At 41.4% G+C, this 16,348-nt stretch overlaps 1 protein-coding gene across 2 annotated transcripts in view; it reads left to right on the forward strand.

Annotated features, from left to right (window-relative positions):
* Window positions 1–10,309, forward strand: part of BASP1 (brain abundant membrane attached signal protein 1) — a 50,412-nt gene extending 40,103 nt beyond the window's left edge. For both annotated transcript variants that reach the window (XM_086469378.1, XM_086469379.1), the window contains exon 2: window positions 9,446–10,309. In XM_086469378.1, coding sequence (XP_086325504.1) covers window positions 9,455–10,186 — 732 coding nt within the window. In that variant the 5' untranslated portion in view covers window positions 9,446–9,454 and the 3' untranslated portion in view covers window positions 10,187–10,309. The remainder of the gene's footprint in view (window positions 1–9,445) is intronic.
* The last annotated feature ends 6,039 nt before the right edge of the window (window positions 10,310–16,348 follow it).

Below are 16,348 nucleotides of genomic sequence, written 5' to 3' on the forward strand. Positions count from 1 at the left end.
TTAATTTAAATTGCCAATCTTTTGGTTTGCTGAGTAAACTAGATAACTGTGTATTTTGGAAGGAAGCACTTGCATTGTCCTCTTGAACACCACGACATAGACCACAACGGAGAGTGCTGTGTTCGGTGGATGGCGGTGGGTCTTGCTTTCCTGTTTCCCTCCTTCCTGTGGTGCAATTGTGGAGTCATGTGCTGCAGTCAGAAATGGTGTGCTGCAGTCCATGTGGCTTGTATTTAAAAAAGAAAAACAAAGTTGAGAATCAGATTTGCTTCATAATTATAAACGTGGTTTCATTGCCTGTAATGAGGGTGTCTTGCGAACGGAAGAAGGAAAATACGTAGTTGAAGGATTGCCGTGATCGTAGGTCTGAGCTGTCTGTTACGAGTCCTATTCCTAGCTATAAGATGTTTTCTTACAGCCAGGGCATACGCCCAGTGCTTTTCCCAGTGAGCAGCACCATGAACAGCCTAGAGATGGGAAAGAAAAATGCTGAAGAATTTAGCAGTCACTTCAAGAATCTGTTTTCAAAGTAAAATTAATAGTTCCAAGTTTTCAAAATTACTGTATCCATTTCTTACAGCATACTGTAATTTATGTTCTAAGGACTGTCTCAAGTTTGACTAAAACTAGTTTGATGAGTTAAATGGGCATTAGAGTAATACAGGTTTTTTTAAGTGTAGAATGTTAAACATACATAATGTAAGTGTAGATCCCCATAAATAATTGTCTCCAGTGACAGTTCCCTAGTTAAATACCCTAAGGCCTTTTTCAAAAAAGTGAATGAGGCTTTCCATGTCCCTGTTAAGAAAATGACAGGTACATTTACTTTATGCAAACAGTAACCAAGAACCTTTGCTATTGAAGAAAATGTGTAAATGAGGATTGTACATTAATTTCTTTGGTTGTTATAGAAAGCATGAATTTGAAATCTCTTCATGTACCTCGTACTGTATGTTCTTTGTTCAGGATGAGGCTAGAGAAATACAAGCTAGAGGTGTTCAGCTTGAAAAAATTCCCTTTCCCAGTGTGCAGTCCCTTCAGGAATGAGGTCTTCTCACGTCTGCTCTTCGTTAGGATTGTAGTGGGGAGGAGGCTAATGTTTTCGTTGCTTACTAGTATCTCACTGTTACATACTGTCTCTTTTGCAGGCACCCAAAACAGTTCAGGGGTCTGCAAGCTAAGCGTATTTGCGGTACTGAGATCCATGGTAGAGATAGCACTGGAAGGGCAAAATTCAAGTAAAATGCGAATTAGGAGGAAATTGTCCCTTTATCTGGGCTTTATCACCTTGTGTGTTTTTGTAATTAGACATGGTGGTGCTGTCTTCAGTATTTGAGGGAGGCAAAAAGTAGCTGGCCATAATTGGAATAGTATGTGTGGAATCTCGCCTCTCCCTCGGCTATGTGTGTTCCTGGGACCTGAACAGTTTGAAAGACGTGGGTAATAACCACCTCTGAAATTTGCATCATGTCCTGTTTAGGAACTTAATTCTAGGATACAGATTAGAAAGCTTTGGCTAGTGTAAAATATTTATTAAACTGCTTTCTGGGGAGTCATGGACAAACCCCAAAGTGATGTGGCAATTTAGAAAGAATAAGGAGGAGGCACATGCTTATATCTTTGGCTTAGACTTTCAGGTTATTTTGAAGCTTGCAGACTGTTTCTACAAGAGATGTTCTTGTAAAATTAATCTCAGTCTCTGCAAAACAGGTGTTTACAGCAGAGTTTCCCCTTCCAACAGTGTGCCTGACAATAGTGTGAGTGAGATCGCAGTCTGGGGCAGGCTGACTTTTGGCTGCACATGTGTACCTGCGTGAGCACGTCTGCAAGCTGCTTTTATTATTCAACAAAAAGAACATGCAGTTAATCTGAATATAAGAGAAATGCTTTGAACATGAGCTGGGTCTCAAGTCTGTAGGAAGGCTGGTAGGCTGAACAGGGCAGATGAGGCAAACAGAAACTGATGGCAGCATTTTTAACTTAAGCAGGCAGAGCATTGGGTGAATTGAACACAAGGCAGAGAAACACATACACCACACTGTAAAAATAACCTATTTTATGCTTCTTCTGTGTTGCTCAGTTTTTAATATGGCTTGTGTTTCTGTTATAAACAATGCAAAACAGCCCTGCAGGAGCTGCCAGGGATGAAACTGAAGTCACTGGCGGTTGTATCTGTGCTGCTGGGCAATGTAGTGTTGTGTTGGATCACTGAAAAAACACCAGTTGTGGCAAAACAACGTGATTCTGATTTGAAACCAGCAATATGAAAGTATCAAATAATGCTAACACCAAAATGGAGCAGCTGCAGACAATCATGTAAGGAGAATAGGCGTGGTGTTATTTCTGTCCATATTCCTGGTCTAATAAGAGATGTTATCTGTGCCTACAAAGCACAGGCTCCCCTGGGGGGAGTGGGGAGTTCGAACACAGCAGAGCAATTTTTCCATGCCACTTGTTGACTTGGGAAGACAAGACTGGTCCATGTTCTGCTCATGGTTTCTGCAAGATGGCTTTATAGCTGGAGGTGCTAAGGGTGTATCGGCTTGAAGAAAGGGGGTGTATTACATTCGGGAGCATGCTCCTGCAGAACGGCTCTGCAGTGCACCAGGACTTCACTAAAGTGGCTTTAATATAGGGTGGTACACGTGGAGACTGCATAAGGCAGTGCCTTGATTTATTTGTTTCAGCAGACTTTCCTACAACTAAACTAGTGCTAGTGTCTGACCAGAGCCAGACTGGGTACTGGATCTTCAGTCACTGTGGGTCTCCAGGTTCTTCAACTGCACAGTTCTCCAAGTCAGGAGGATGCCTGTCAAAAGTCTTCGATAGCTGCTTTCAATGTAACCCACAAAATCTTCATCACTCTTTGATCAAATAATGGATAAATTTTATTTTTATTCAAGAATTCTGGATAGCTAGCTAGCTTTTTCCCACACAGGGAGCAAAGAAAATTGCACATGTGAAGTACTTGTGGTTTCAGGTTGATGCTAAATGAATTGATAATTTTGGCAAAGCCTTTGCCTGTAATGAAACTGCTGGTCTTCGTTGCTGTTCTGTTCGTGGAAAAAATAGGTTCCTAATTGATGAATTAATACATACCTCAGAGTTCAAGTATTTCATGTGAATCTTAGTAATATCTCAGGTGCAACTTTTTAATTTGCTCTGAAAATAATTTTCCTGTGATTATTAGCTTTTCTGATAACTTGCTGTATTATTAATAGTTATACTTCTCAAATGAAGCAGTTATTCATGTACAAGTTCTTAAATAGCCAAGCACAATTTTATATCAGCCTGCAGAGTGCTTAAATTGTTATAACTGTCATAATTGGAGTCTATTATCAATGATCATAATTTAGATCTATTAATGACAAATGGCCCGTGTTAAAAAAAAAAGCATAATCCTTCCCATTTTGTGTGGTGTACATGTCCCCAGGAATTTTAAAACTATATAAAGATTGAAGCTCCTATCTTTTTATTTTTTTTTTTTTAAAGAAATTTGCATCAAATGTACTCTGCTTCTCACCAGAGGAAAGTAGAACTGAAATCTGGCAGAGAATTAAATCCTTAGATTCGGCAATATTATTTCTTAGAATTCCTTTATTGGCTGCATATTAAAAGAAAACACGACAGTACCAAATTTAAAATTGACTTCTTTTAAAGATCGAGGTTAGAAAATCAAGTGAGCACAATTTCTGTGTTGTAGGCATTCACTGTTCTCTTACTCCTTTACCAAATCTTGAGATTCATGACGCTCTGGAGGAAGGCAAGGAGGCACAGTAGTTACAGGACTGTGTACATGCTGAGGGAAGGAGAAAAATATTATCTATGGTCCATGAAGAAAACAGCAAAAGTGCCAATCCGTGATGTTCCCAGTCTATTACCATGTGTCTCATAGCAATAAACACACTAAATTGTTCAGTGTTAAGGACCCAGCTTGAACAACCAGGGCACATGGAGACCACAGGCTGTATTTTGTTGTGTGCATGTAATGAACTAGCATCTTGTTGCCCTTGGATGTATGTGACTGCCATGTGAAGGTGGTGTGCTGCTCCCAGCCCTGAAGCTGTTGCAGTGCCTGAGGTGCCCAGCTCCTCCGGAACAGCCATGTGCCACCCCCAGCCTTCCTTTCCGAAGGGAGAGGTGGTCAAGTGTGTGTTTCCTGCTGCCTCCCTTGCACCAGCACCACAACCTGCCTGACTGTAGGAGAGCTGGTTCCCATCACTGCTCTGGAACATTAGGAACAAGAGGGTATAGGGTAGGGTAGAGTAGGAAAGGGGAAAGGAGAAAGGAGAAACACAGAAAAAGGAGAGGAGAGGAGAGGAGAGGAGAGGAGAGGAGAGGAGAGGAGAGGAGAGGAGAGGAGAGGAGAGGAGAGGAGAGGAGAGGAGAGGAGAGGAGAGGAGAGGAGAGGAGAGGAGAGGAGAGGAGAGGAGAGGAGAGGAGAGGAGAGGAGAGGAGAGGAGAGGAGAGGAGAGGAGAGGAGAGGAGAGGAGAGGAGAAAAGGTCACTGCTACTGAGGTGTGAAGAGGCTTGAACCTGAGTGAGACCTAGCATTTCTGTTAATTCCAAATCATAGGAGAGGAATAGGAAGATGTGTGAGGATAATTGAGAAAGAACAGGAAACCATGGTTTTGTTGATAAGAGACAAGAGTAGCAAGTCTAATTCCATCTTAGGGGTATGCTATAGATATTTTCTAACATTAACCTGGTAAACTGATTGACTGGGCTGGTTGAGTGTGTGTGTATGTAATGGGAAGCATGAAATGTACTATATATTTTGAGAAGTTGTACTTTTTTTTTTTTTCTGTTCATAAAGGTTTCAGAAAATTTTCGAAAATTGTGCCTGGAAATTCCTTGTTTCGTTAAGTTCCTATATATATCCCTTTATAAAAACTTGCTTTTTTGCCTTTTTTTTTTTTTTTTTTTTTTTTTTTTTTAAACAGAGGTGTAGGGTGAATCAATGAGGTACAGAAATGTAATGGGTTCTTCAAGATCTTTTTATTTATTTTGAGCAGCTGGGGGGTGGGGCAGTTTCTGGGATCAGTATTTCCTTTGATTTGGAATGTTGAAACCCTGCCTTGGGAGAGATGTGCATTTTACAGCTCTTGTCTGCGGGCAATGTGAGATAACTCATGCCTGGGAACAGGCTTGTGCAAGGGCTACTTTGGCCTGACCCACGGCACGTGCCTACATTGCGCTGAGGGCAGTGGGATGTCAGAAGATACCTATTGTCTTCCTGAACTGTTTTTTCTGGAGGTGGACTGAGCTCCCCGCACTTCACATCAAGTTGAACAGGAGCTTTTCAAGTTTAGCTTTGGCAATCAGACTATACAGGTGGTATCTGTGTTTTTGTCCTGTTCTGATGCGCTGTTCTCTGTACTGAGAATGAGGGTGATAGCAAGTCCATCCTTGTAACAGCCAGGCCATTTCATGGGATGTGAAAGTGTATGCTAAATGTAACATTTAGAAATTTATATACAAATAAGAAATCTAATTGGGCAGCCAATCATTACTGAGAAAAGAGAGAGGTAATAAGGGTCTAATTCTAGGGGCTTTTTAAATATAGAAGCCCAATTTGAAATATAAAACTTCAAAATAGTATTTCTTTTCCCAAACAGTACAAATGTATCCTTCCTGTCTTCCAGGGACTCATCTCCATCAGATCAGCTCAGTCTTCAAGTGTAAGATTTGAATTCTGTGAGTTCTTCCAGCTGTATTATGGTCTTATGGACATTAACTCTTTTTTTGACACTGTTACCCTAGGAAATCCTGATGATCATGAATATTCGATTTTCAAAGTGCTTCACATGCTCTAGGTGACCTGTAGACATGCTATTTTGTGATACAAATATAGTCAGATACAAGAAGAAAGATACCTATGCAAGCTCTCCAGTTCTCTTCCTGCTTTCTGCAAGAGAATGGAAACTTCAGGGTGAGCACAATGAACAGCAGGTCTTAGAAACGGCAGAAATCCTTGCTCCTGTTGTAGAATTCCTCCACAGTGGTCTCTGGATCTGTTTCTTCTTCCATGAGAAGAGCAATACAGTCAAAGAATACTGAGAAGCTGATGAAATCTACTGTAACTTCGAAGTGTTGTATTTAACCTTGCTTTACTGAAACACTGGCCTGACAACTGGTTCATCAAAGTTCCCTGAACATAACTGATATATTGCAACTTCTTGTGTAAAATCTGCTTCTAGACTGTCTCTCTCTAGACCATTTTCTGTCTGGTAGTGAAGAGGTACAGCCGTCAAGTGGTGTGCCATTTTACAGGAATGGTGCTCAGTACCAACATTTTCAAGGATTTTCCTTTTGGACATGCTTGGTACAAAGTGCTTTGCACACAGCTTGTAGCTGCTACAGCTAGTTCAGAACCACTATGTCAATGGTAATGCAAATAACTGAAGGGTTATTCCTGCAAGAATATCCAGCACAGTCACAGAGATATTTACTCTGTTTACACAGAGATGGCTTGCTCTATGTGCTACTTTTCTTCCAGGTATAGCTGGTTGTAATGCTTTTTAAGGTCTGCTTTGTGTCTGCTGCACCCTGAAGCTCTCTGCACTGGACGGTTCAGGGCTGTGCCTCAGGCACAGTTAAGGTAGGTCAGGGACTAGATCAGCATCTGTTTGAGGCAGTGAAGCACGTGAGGGCTGTTTCTGGAGAAACGGGACTGAGGAGCCCAGTTATCAGTTATCGGGGGGGGGGGGGGGGGGGGGGGGGGGGCGGGGGGAGGGAGAGGAGGGAGGAGTATTTGCAATTCAGATATAGGGGGAAAGGAACATCATAGCCTTGCTACCTGCAGGGCTGGGCGATGACCCTGATGATTGCTGTGCTTTTGCGTGATAGCTATTATGATGATTTAGGCAGCTTTTAAGAAGGGAGATGTGAGATTCAGTGTTGCAAAGAGTGAATCTGTTCTGTTATGAAGTACTTGAAACTATGCTGGAAGGTGGCAGTCCATTTGTAACTGTAAATATTTACTAATAAAACATGATAGTCTCTGAACCTTTTCCCCATCTTTTGCTCCAGTATCTTGAGCCAGCTGGCTGTGATGCAAATTGAAACACAGCAATTTCACAGTGTATCTCCGAGCAAAGACAGTGCATGGGTTCTTTTTTCATAGTTTGGGAGCACATTTCTCATACGCATGCTTCTGTGCTTATTAACAGTCCTTTGGCATATGCATTCTGTAGCCAGTTGTAGGTGAGGTTAAAAGCTTTTTGTGGAAGAAAATACAAGTTGTGGTGAGTTACCACTATCCATGAAATAGCAAAATCTGGAAAAATACAGAAGACACAGCAAATGAAATTGGGCTCACAGTACCTGGGCTTTGCCGTGAAACAAATATAGGCTTAATTAGGGATTGCAAATTGGGCTACACACATGACTTCAGTGTAAATCTCTGATGCTGCTGACTTGCAAAAGCCCTTTTGAAGTATTTGGTTGTAACTGTATGTAAACAATAAGCTGGAGCAACATTTATGGAGTATCAAGAAGCCTTTTTTTTTTTTTCAGATAACAAACCAATCTCCATAGCCTGCCCTAAATACCTAAAAAGCTGGTATCTCTGCCACGAGGTTAGATTGCTCAACTGTGGCTCTGTGGAAGTTAATCCTTTTACTGCTGTTCCCCATTTATTGCTGTTGTTTCAGGAAACAAAGTAGTGTTTCAGGAACATTACGTTACCATTTTGCAGAGCTGTGTGCTAACCTTTCAACAATATTTGCAAATTGTTGTTCTTTTTGGGAGCTGAAATCAGAAAGGTCTCTGCTGGCCATAATATCTCATCTTTGCCCAAGAAATGTGGAAAGTCTACTATTGGGCCGTGCCTGGGCCTTGTATCTGTGTTAGCAGAAACTCTACTGAGAGGCAGCTAGTTCTTAGCAATATTTAAAATTATTTAATATTCAGCCTTCTATGAGCACTCCTGTGAATTTTTACTGGTTTGTATCCAGTATGTGAAAAATATAGGTCCTATAAGTCTATCTGCCTTTGCAAAACAGAAAATGAGAATGATCCATCTCCCCTGGAGAAGTTCTTAAACTTAAACATTTTTTTGACAGTACTTTGAAAAAATCACCTTCTCCTATTTTTAAATAGTATGAAACTGGGATTTTTTTTTTTATATACACCTTTCATTGAGTATGAATGATACATTTGTTTTAGTACCAGAAGTGTATTTTTTTTAGCCAATCATAGAGGTTTTCATTAACGGGTTCATAATGGGTTCATTGCTGACCCAATGTATCTGTGTCGCCTTCTGTTTTAGTAGAAAAAGCTTGCTTGGAAGTCCTGTGAAAGATTTTGCATATTCTTAGTTAAGACTCCCACATGAAGGGTGTATTAATACTGATATGGTTACACATGTGCTGAACTTCTTTTAAACAACTGAACTGTACCTGACTGCTTGTCATGCTTGAAAACTGAGCAGAGGCTTTTCCCCTCCGATTGTTTATTGCATCAGGTCGTGTGCCACATGTAAGCTTGTAGCTGGAAGTGCTCGTATTTGATTCTGTTGCTTTACTGAGTGGTTGCAGGCTTGCTGTGTTTCAGGCTCCGTGTTTCCCATCCCACTGAGGGGGCTGCAGGGCACTGCTGTGTGTGGGAATGCAGGGCTTCTGGCGAGAGAACCTTGCAGGAGCTGCGGGGTGGGAGGGGGTTGCGTGGGGCTCTGTGTGTGGGGACATCCCTGTTCCGGAGCTGCTCCTGCTCCTGGGGCTGTGGGAGGGTGGTGCCCACACCCCGCTGGGTGAGGGAGGCACATGCTACTGGCCTCTGTGTACCATCAGCTCTCCACACAGGCTGTCTCTACATTGGGAGCTGGCTGTGTGTGTAACAGGCAGCAGGAGTGGAGTGAGTAGATGCAGTCTTAGTCTTATGGAGAACACCAGCCTTCTCTACTGACTCTTGGCTTGCTTTGATTTGTCCAGACTTTAATAAAAGCTTGTTCATAGCCTTTGCTAGAGTGGTGGTGGACTCTGTATTAACCAGGGTTGGATAACTGTAAGATTGACAGTCAAATTCAGTTTGTGTCCAAGCTGTATAAATATGGCTTTTTCCTACTTCCACCCTCTACATCCCTTTCTCAGGACACAAGAGATCGTGATGTATGTTAGTCCTCCAGCATCTTGTTAATCCCTCCCCTCCCTCTCCCCTGAAAAGTAACCAGGGTTAGAGGGGTTCAGAGAAGGACTGTTCATAGGTGGATGTGGCAGAAGGGGGTTTGCAATGCTGCAGGGCTGAGTGGGATGTAAGCTCCGCGGCAGTGGTGCTCAGCAGCATCAGCACGTTCATCTGATAATGTCTGACCAAACCTGATGTAGTCTCCTTTTCAGGAGGCAACATCAATTTTTCTCTTGCGCCTCAGCTGATCTGATTTTGATTCTCTCGGTGATACATGCTGGGCTTTGTGTAACCACCTCCTTCTTTTTCTTTTTTACAGAGCTCCAACATGGGAGGCAAACTGAGCAAGAAGAAGAAGGGGTACAGTGTCAATGATGAAAAAGCTAAAGACAAAGACAAGAAGGCTGAAGGAGCAGCAACGGAGGAAGAGGAGACTCCAAAGGAGGCTGAGGATGCCCAGCAAACCACAGAGACCACAGAAGTGAAGGAGAACAACAAGGAGGAGAAGGGTGAAAAGGATGCCCAGGTCGCTGCCAATAAGACAGAAGAAAAAGAAGGGGAGAAGGAGAAAACAGTGACCCAAGAAGAAACCCAGAAACCAGAACCAGAGAAGTCGGAGTCTGTTGTTGATGGGAAAGTAGAGCCACAGAAGAGCAATGAACAGGCACCCAAGCAAGAGGAGCCAACTGCAGCCTCTGCTCCTGCTGCCAGTAGCGAAGCACCCAAAACTTCTGAGCCTAGCAACGATGCAAAAGCTTCCCAGCCTTCAGAAGCCACAGCTCCCAGTAAAGCAGATGACAAGAGCAAAGAGGAAGGGGAAGCCAAAAAGACTGAGGCTCCCGCAACACCTGCAGCCCAAGAAACTAAAAGTGAAGTGGCCCCAGCTTCAGACTCAAAACCTAGCAGCAACGAGGCTGCACCTTCTTCCAAGGAGACCGCGGCAACAGCAGCACCTAGTTCCACTGCTAAGGCCTCGGACCCTGCAGCCCCACCAGAGGAAGCGAAACCTTCTGAAGTTCCAGCGACTAATTCGGATCAAACCATAGCAGTGCAAGATTAAATTGGACAGCCTGTTGAAACAACCACTTAAAACAACCTGTGTCTTTTTTTTATTTTTTCAGCTATACTAACTCGTTTCAGATCTGAAATAACAAATATGTATTGCCCAGAAAGAAAAGGAGAAAAAAAAAAAAAAAGAAAAAAGGATGTCCCATCAAGTTGGGAGGGAGGGAGGGGGGAGAATCCAAATAGTATTTTTGTGGGGAAATATCTAATATACTTTCTGCCAACTTGACACAAGTCCTGGATTTAAAACAAAAAAAGAAAGTAAAATAAACAGATGGCTGAAAGTACAGCACATCTTTTGTATCTGAACTGCTGTAAATGCACTCCACCAATGTATCAAAATCTTCTTTTTGTTCTGTAATGGGGTTTTGGGAGTGATGCGTTTGATTCTGCCCACTAGGTTTGTGCCAAGGCAATCAGATCTTTATGAAAGCAGTATTTTCTGTGTTTTTTTTTATTTACAGCCTTTCTTATTTTGATATTTTTTTTATGCAGTGGATGAATGCCAACTTTCAGACAAAACCCACTTAGCTGTCCACATATTTCTCAATGCCAATCCTCCGATTCTTCCTCTCCAAATATTTTTTGGGAGTAAAAAGCATTCTCATCCTACTTAGCCTACCTAGATTTCTCATGACGAGTTAATGCATGTCCGTGGTTGGGTGCACCTGTAGTTCTGTTTATTGGTCAGTGGAAATGAAAAAGTCTGCGTTCATTGCAGTTCCAGTTTCTCTTCCATTCTGTGTCACAGACACCAACACACACTCATTGGAAAACAAATGAAAAAACAAAATGTACAATGGATGCATTGAAATTATATGTAATTGTATAAATGGTGCAACAGTAATAAAAGTTAAATAATTTAAAAAATAAAAAAGTGTAAAGACTGATTAAATCTTCGCTTTCACCCTTTGGGAACTAGGCAAAGTTGATTCTTACACTGAAAGAAGTAAGCTGTTTACTTTCCTATTTATAGTGAAGTAGAGGCAAAGAAGGAACCATCAACCTCATGATCGTAGAAACATGCTGCCATAAACTCCTACTTCAACAGCCACAAGCATTCACAGATGAGGTTGGAAGAAGTGGTGAATGAAAAGCGCATCTCATATATGTTATATGCCAGGCAAAGTAGAAATGGCTTTTGCCTGCCTTAAAATGTGAAAAAAAAATGCTCTCTTGCTATTTTAAAGAGCCAGAGGCATGCTGACTGGGTTTTAACTGGGTGTAAGACAGTGGACTTGATAGACTGATCTTTTAAAATAATGTTATTAAATTTAACCCTAGTCCTATTAAAACATTACTAGTGCTGATACACTTTGTTCTTTTCCGCATTGCCATTGTGCAGGAAATAAAGCACAGTTGCTGCAAAAGGCCAATTCTCTGTATTTCAAATATGGGTAACCTTGTGTAGCTGAGTGGAGTTTAGCCTAGCATAAACAACATTTTTCAATAGTTTTGCCTGTTTGCCCCATTTTTATTCAGCAGAACTGCTGAATAATTGCAGTTTCTGCTGAGTGGTGTCCTTGCTGGATACAGACAACGATTTCAGTGTAGAGCCCAGGATTCACAAAACTGGTTAAAGAAGCATATTTGGTCTGCCCGTCAATAAGCTCTTAGGCTAAGCAGAAGTTCTGAAAGAAGTGGGCAATGGTAAATAGAAACACAGCTTGTGCACATACCAAAGGGATGAGTAGACTTGTATTTAGTAAATAAGCAAAATGATGTTTCAAAATGATATAAATTATTTCACATGCTCTCTCTCCATGCAGTGAGGATGATTCATCCTACTGACTTCCGTAATACTTGTCCTTTATTTTATTCAGAAATCCAAAGTTCCTATACTATGGTGGGGATATTGATGTGCAGTTGTGCACCCGTGGAAAGCTTAGTAAAACAGGCAAAAGTACTTCTCTTGGGTTTAGATCAGGTCATTTGCTTACATGAATCTTGTACCACCTTCAAGCTTTTGCATCCTTAATGCAAAGGAGTCAGTTTAATGCGTAACATGTCAAAATAAAGTGGATTCTTTTGCACAGAGAACAGTCAGCTGAGTACTCTGGCTTAAAAAGAAGGCAGGCTTTTTTAGACTAAGTCACTGAAGCACTGGAAGCAGCCAGGCAGGTAACGCATTTGCACTAGTTTACCAAGCTTTGCGCCTATGTAACTGTCACAGTCTACAGGATCTTTGTGTGGCCAAGTCTGTGGCTTTCCTGCAGAGCTCTAAGAGCCCTCTGCCATCATTTTTCGGTGTCGATGTGTCCTGGAAAAAGAACTTCTGTCCCCAACTCCACCATGAATTTTCATGAGACGAGTCCAGGACTGAGAGGAGTGCAGGGATCCTGCAGTACTTTGTGGTGACAACGTAGTACTGCATCAACCCGAGGCACATGGGACTAAATCTGTGCTCTGCCTCTGGGCTGGAAGTCGCTGCCAATGGACAATAGGTATGTAACTTGTTTACTGGGACGGTATGCGAATGCGCTTACTAGCATACCTGGGCTGGTATCACACCCATTCACTTCCAATATAATGTTCAAAATAGCACTGAATCTTTATTACTGAAATAGTTTGACAATCAACACATGCTTTGTTTTCCCCTAAGCATTCTTCAGTTGGCATACTTCAAGCTGTTGAGAAGATGTTGAATGTAGTCTTTAATTCTTTAAGGCAATTAAAAATAATCCTGTGCTCCACAGTTGCATCCAAACACAGCACCCTCTGGAGCAATTGACAGCAAACTCAACACACATGCTGCAGTTCTCACAACCTGCTGGCTGATGGTAGTTTCTTCCTGACAGTGTTGATGGTGCAAGTGAATGTTATGCCCCATGTGGCTGGAAATCACTAGCATGTAGCCAAAGAAATATGCCTTTGTGTTTGGGAAGGTGAGAGGTAGTGCAGCCAAAGATCAATGCACTTAAAGTACTCAGTATTCTAAAAATTAAAAAGGAAAGTTGTCATATAATGTTTTTAATTCTTTTATTAATAGAGGAGGCTGCAAACTTAACCTTGTCATGGTAGTTAAAATGCTTAGTGTGTAACTGCTGCCAAGGCATTCTGGCATTGCTTGAAGTGCTGCCGTTCTATATCTACATATGCAAGGAAAGAAATCATCTCTGTTCAAAGAGCATATGAACTGAACATATATGGTTAATAGAAATGTGAAACATGTTGCTTGCCTGAAGTGGCATGAGAAGAGGTTAGAGCCTAGAGCCTTACTTTTCTTCACCTTAGTCCAGTATCTCATCTCCAAGATCCTCTTTTTCTGAGTTATAACCAGTCTTTATTAACAGTAAAAGTGTGCTAAGGGTACAGAGCTAACAGGCATGTTAATGCTTTGAGCGTAAGCACATTGCAGATAACCTCAAAGGGCCCAGCCCTTTTGTGAAAGCATGCCAAAGGAATGGAGCAATTCAACCCTGGGAAAGAACCTTTGCTATTGTTTAGAGCCCCTACAGAGAGATGTTTGCAAGGTCTCCCTTGTTTTTCCTTGGAGACTGTCAAGAATCCATTGCTCTCCCTTAGACAATACGGTCAGTGCCATTGGCTTTGCTCACACTGCTCACACTTTCACAGCAAGGAGAAATGCAGCTGCTGTTAAATGCACAGCAACTTAACCTTTCCTTCCCCGCTCCTGCCCTCCCCCCCCCCCCCCCCCTTTTTTTTTACTGTATTTGAAATGCACCTGCTGGTATTTTTATAATGACATTTTGAGATGGAAAACCAACTGCAGTTACATTAAAATACCCATAATTAAATAGCTTCCTAGCAGCAATGCTTATTACTTGCCCTGTAGCTGGTTTCTGTACACTTATGTGTCTGTACAAGAAAGACACTTCCATGAGGAGACAGTAAAATAAAACATTATAGGGTATGTTGGTGTCTTATGTGACAGCACTTCTAGGCATGTGAGTGTGTGACTGCCAGTATCTAAACAGTCAGTGACTCACACATTTCTGCTGGCACTTCGTTTGTTGCAGCACTTAACTAGGTCTCACCTAAAAATTGCCTTCTCTGGACCGTCTTGAACTCCAACTTAGTTCTAGTGTACTGAACTGAGCTTGAAGCAGTGGGTGAATCAAGCCCTTAGTCTTGCTTCAGGAGCTTCTTATCACTAGATTGCATTTCTGTGAATTTATTTATCTTATTTAGCCAAACTGGGGAGTTTGTCAAAGAAATACCTCGGATTTGTTGCCAGTGCTGCAGAAAGCATTTTCTCACAGTACATTTCTTCAGTACATCTACTGCTATACTTTTCATTATTGTCTCCTTGCACTGAATTCATAGTCTTTAAGGCTCTTTTAAAAGATTTTTAAAATGATAATCACTAGATTTGCTCCTATTTTGGGGGGGTCACTTTTATTTTTTTTTTTTTTCCTGCACTAAAATCTCTGTATTTATCCTGAATCTGATTTGGTTGACTTTCTGCCTTTCATTTACCTTTTTTTTTTTTTTTTTTTTTTTTTTAATCCTGTTTTATATTTAACCTCCCCACCATATTTCATGCAATATGAATATATATCAGCTGTTAAGCAGTCAGATTTGGAAACCATGGCCTGCCTGTCATGGGAAAAACACAGCACATGGAACAGCAGCATACATGTGTTTTCACTGCTGTGAAAAAGAGTCTTCTCAGGGACTGGCAGAGCTTTTCTTGCTGCATTTGTCATGGTGGGCTCAAGATCTGGCCACAGGTAAGTAGGAGGAGATATTTTTAGTTTGTTTTTTGTTGTTGTTGTTTTTGTTTCAAAATATGGCCACAGGAGCTGGGATACAGGGCATGTGACACAATGTTTTGTTGCCTGGAGCCAACATTGCATGTGTTAACGGGCCACCATAGGGTTACCAAGTCTCTCCAGTTTGTCAGCATACTTGTCTCTCTTTTAGCATATTTGTTTGTGTAGGCAATAAATATTAATTCCAGCTCTTACTCTCATGGCTGTTTGAGTGTGTTGCCTCCATCTTTAGCTTGTCTTCCCTCCACAATGTAAATCTTACATCTCTGAGAGTCTCCTGTTGCATCAGGCTGACTGAAGTTCTTAATGGCTTGGCTTGATCAAGATGACTTTTTTTCTGAGATTGTTCAGTCAAGTGAGGTGCAGCTTTGATTGAGTTACAACTTTGTTTCCCTTACTAGGCAAAAGTTCAAAAGCTTTACGTGATGTTCCTGCTGAGGGTAAGGTGAAATCTTCCTACAGGCCCTACCAGTGTATTATTTGATGTGCCATCAGGTTGCTGCAAAATGAGTACCTTGCTAAACATCACTGCTAGTTCAGCTGGACAGTAATTTTATATTAATGCTTGGTAAAGTTCGACATTCAGTCACTCTTGAGAAAGAAACAAATCGTACCGGGCTCGATACAAGGACAGAATAGAGCTGTTCACATTAGGTTGCAAAGTACCAGAATTATTTTTTTTTTTCCTCAATTCAGTTCTATCTGGTACTGAAAACCAGTGTGAAACAGGAGTCTGTCCCTAGATAGATAGTCTTTTCACTTGGGAATAGGGCAAAGTTCATAGCAGCCAGACTGTAAGTCATACTAGCCAAAAAATGGTCTTTAAAACTCAACAGTAGTTTAAATCTTAAACCTGAATAGTAGGTGTTTTGATCACAGGCCCTTGAGAAGCTGGGCTACTAGAGATACCCAGTGTGGCAGGAAGCCAGCTGCTGAGTTTCTGTTCTGTCTATTCCAGTGGCTCTCATTTTTAGCACTCCTTTTCCCTTATCCCTGTTTTATTGGCTTTCTACCAGTTTTAGGTTTATTATGTGTTAATGAGAAAAGCGTGCTGTAATGATAGAGTGTACTGATGCTCCATTAATAGCATTTTTCTGTCTTTTAATTTGTTTTTGTAGAGTTCTGGCATTACTTGCAGGATTCTGGACGGGGTCCGTAAAAACTTATATGTTTACCAAGTAGAATATGAATTGATCTGGTAAAAAGGAGAAGCTGAAAAAATAACTGTATCTTTGGAAATTGGTGCGAACCTGGAAAAGCAAACCCTTTATTCTGCAATGTTCTGGGATTCTGAAATGGCTCACTGTAAGCTAAAAGACCCTATGGAGTTTTCAAAAGATATCACATGTCAGTATGCTGAATACATTGTTGGTTTAAGCTCTGCTGCTCTGTCCAATTATCTGAACTTTGTCAGCTGCACT

Source organism: Leptosomus discolor, chromosome 8 (genome assembly GCF_034619465.1).
Source record: "Leptosomus discolor isolate bLepDis1 chromosome 8, bLepDis1.hap2, whole genome shotgun sequence".
In the NCBI taxonomy this organism is placed as follows: domain Eukaryota; kingdom Metazoa; phylum Chordata; class Aves; order Leptosomiformes; family Leptosomidae; genus Leptosomus; species Leptosomus discolor.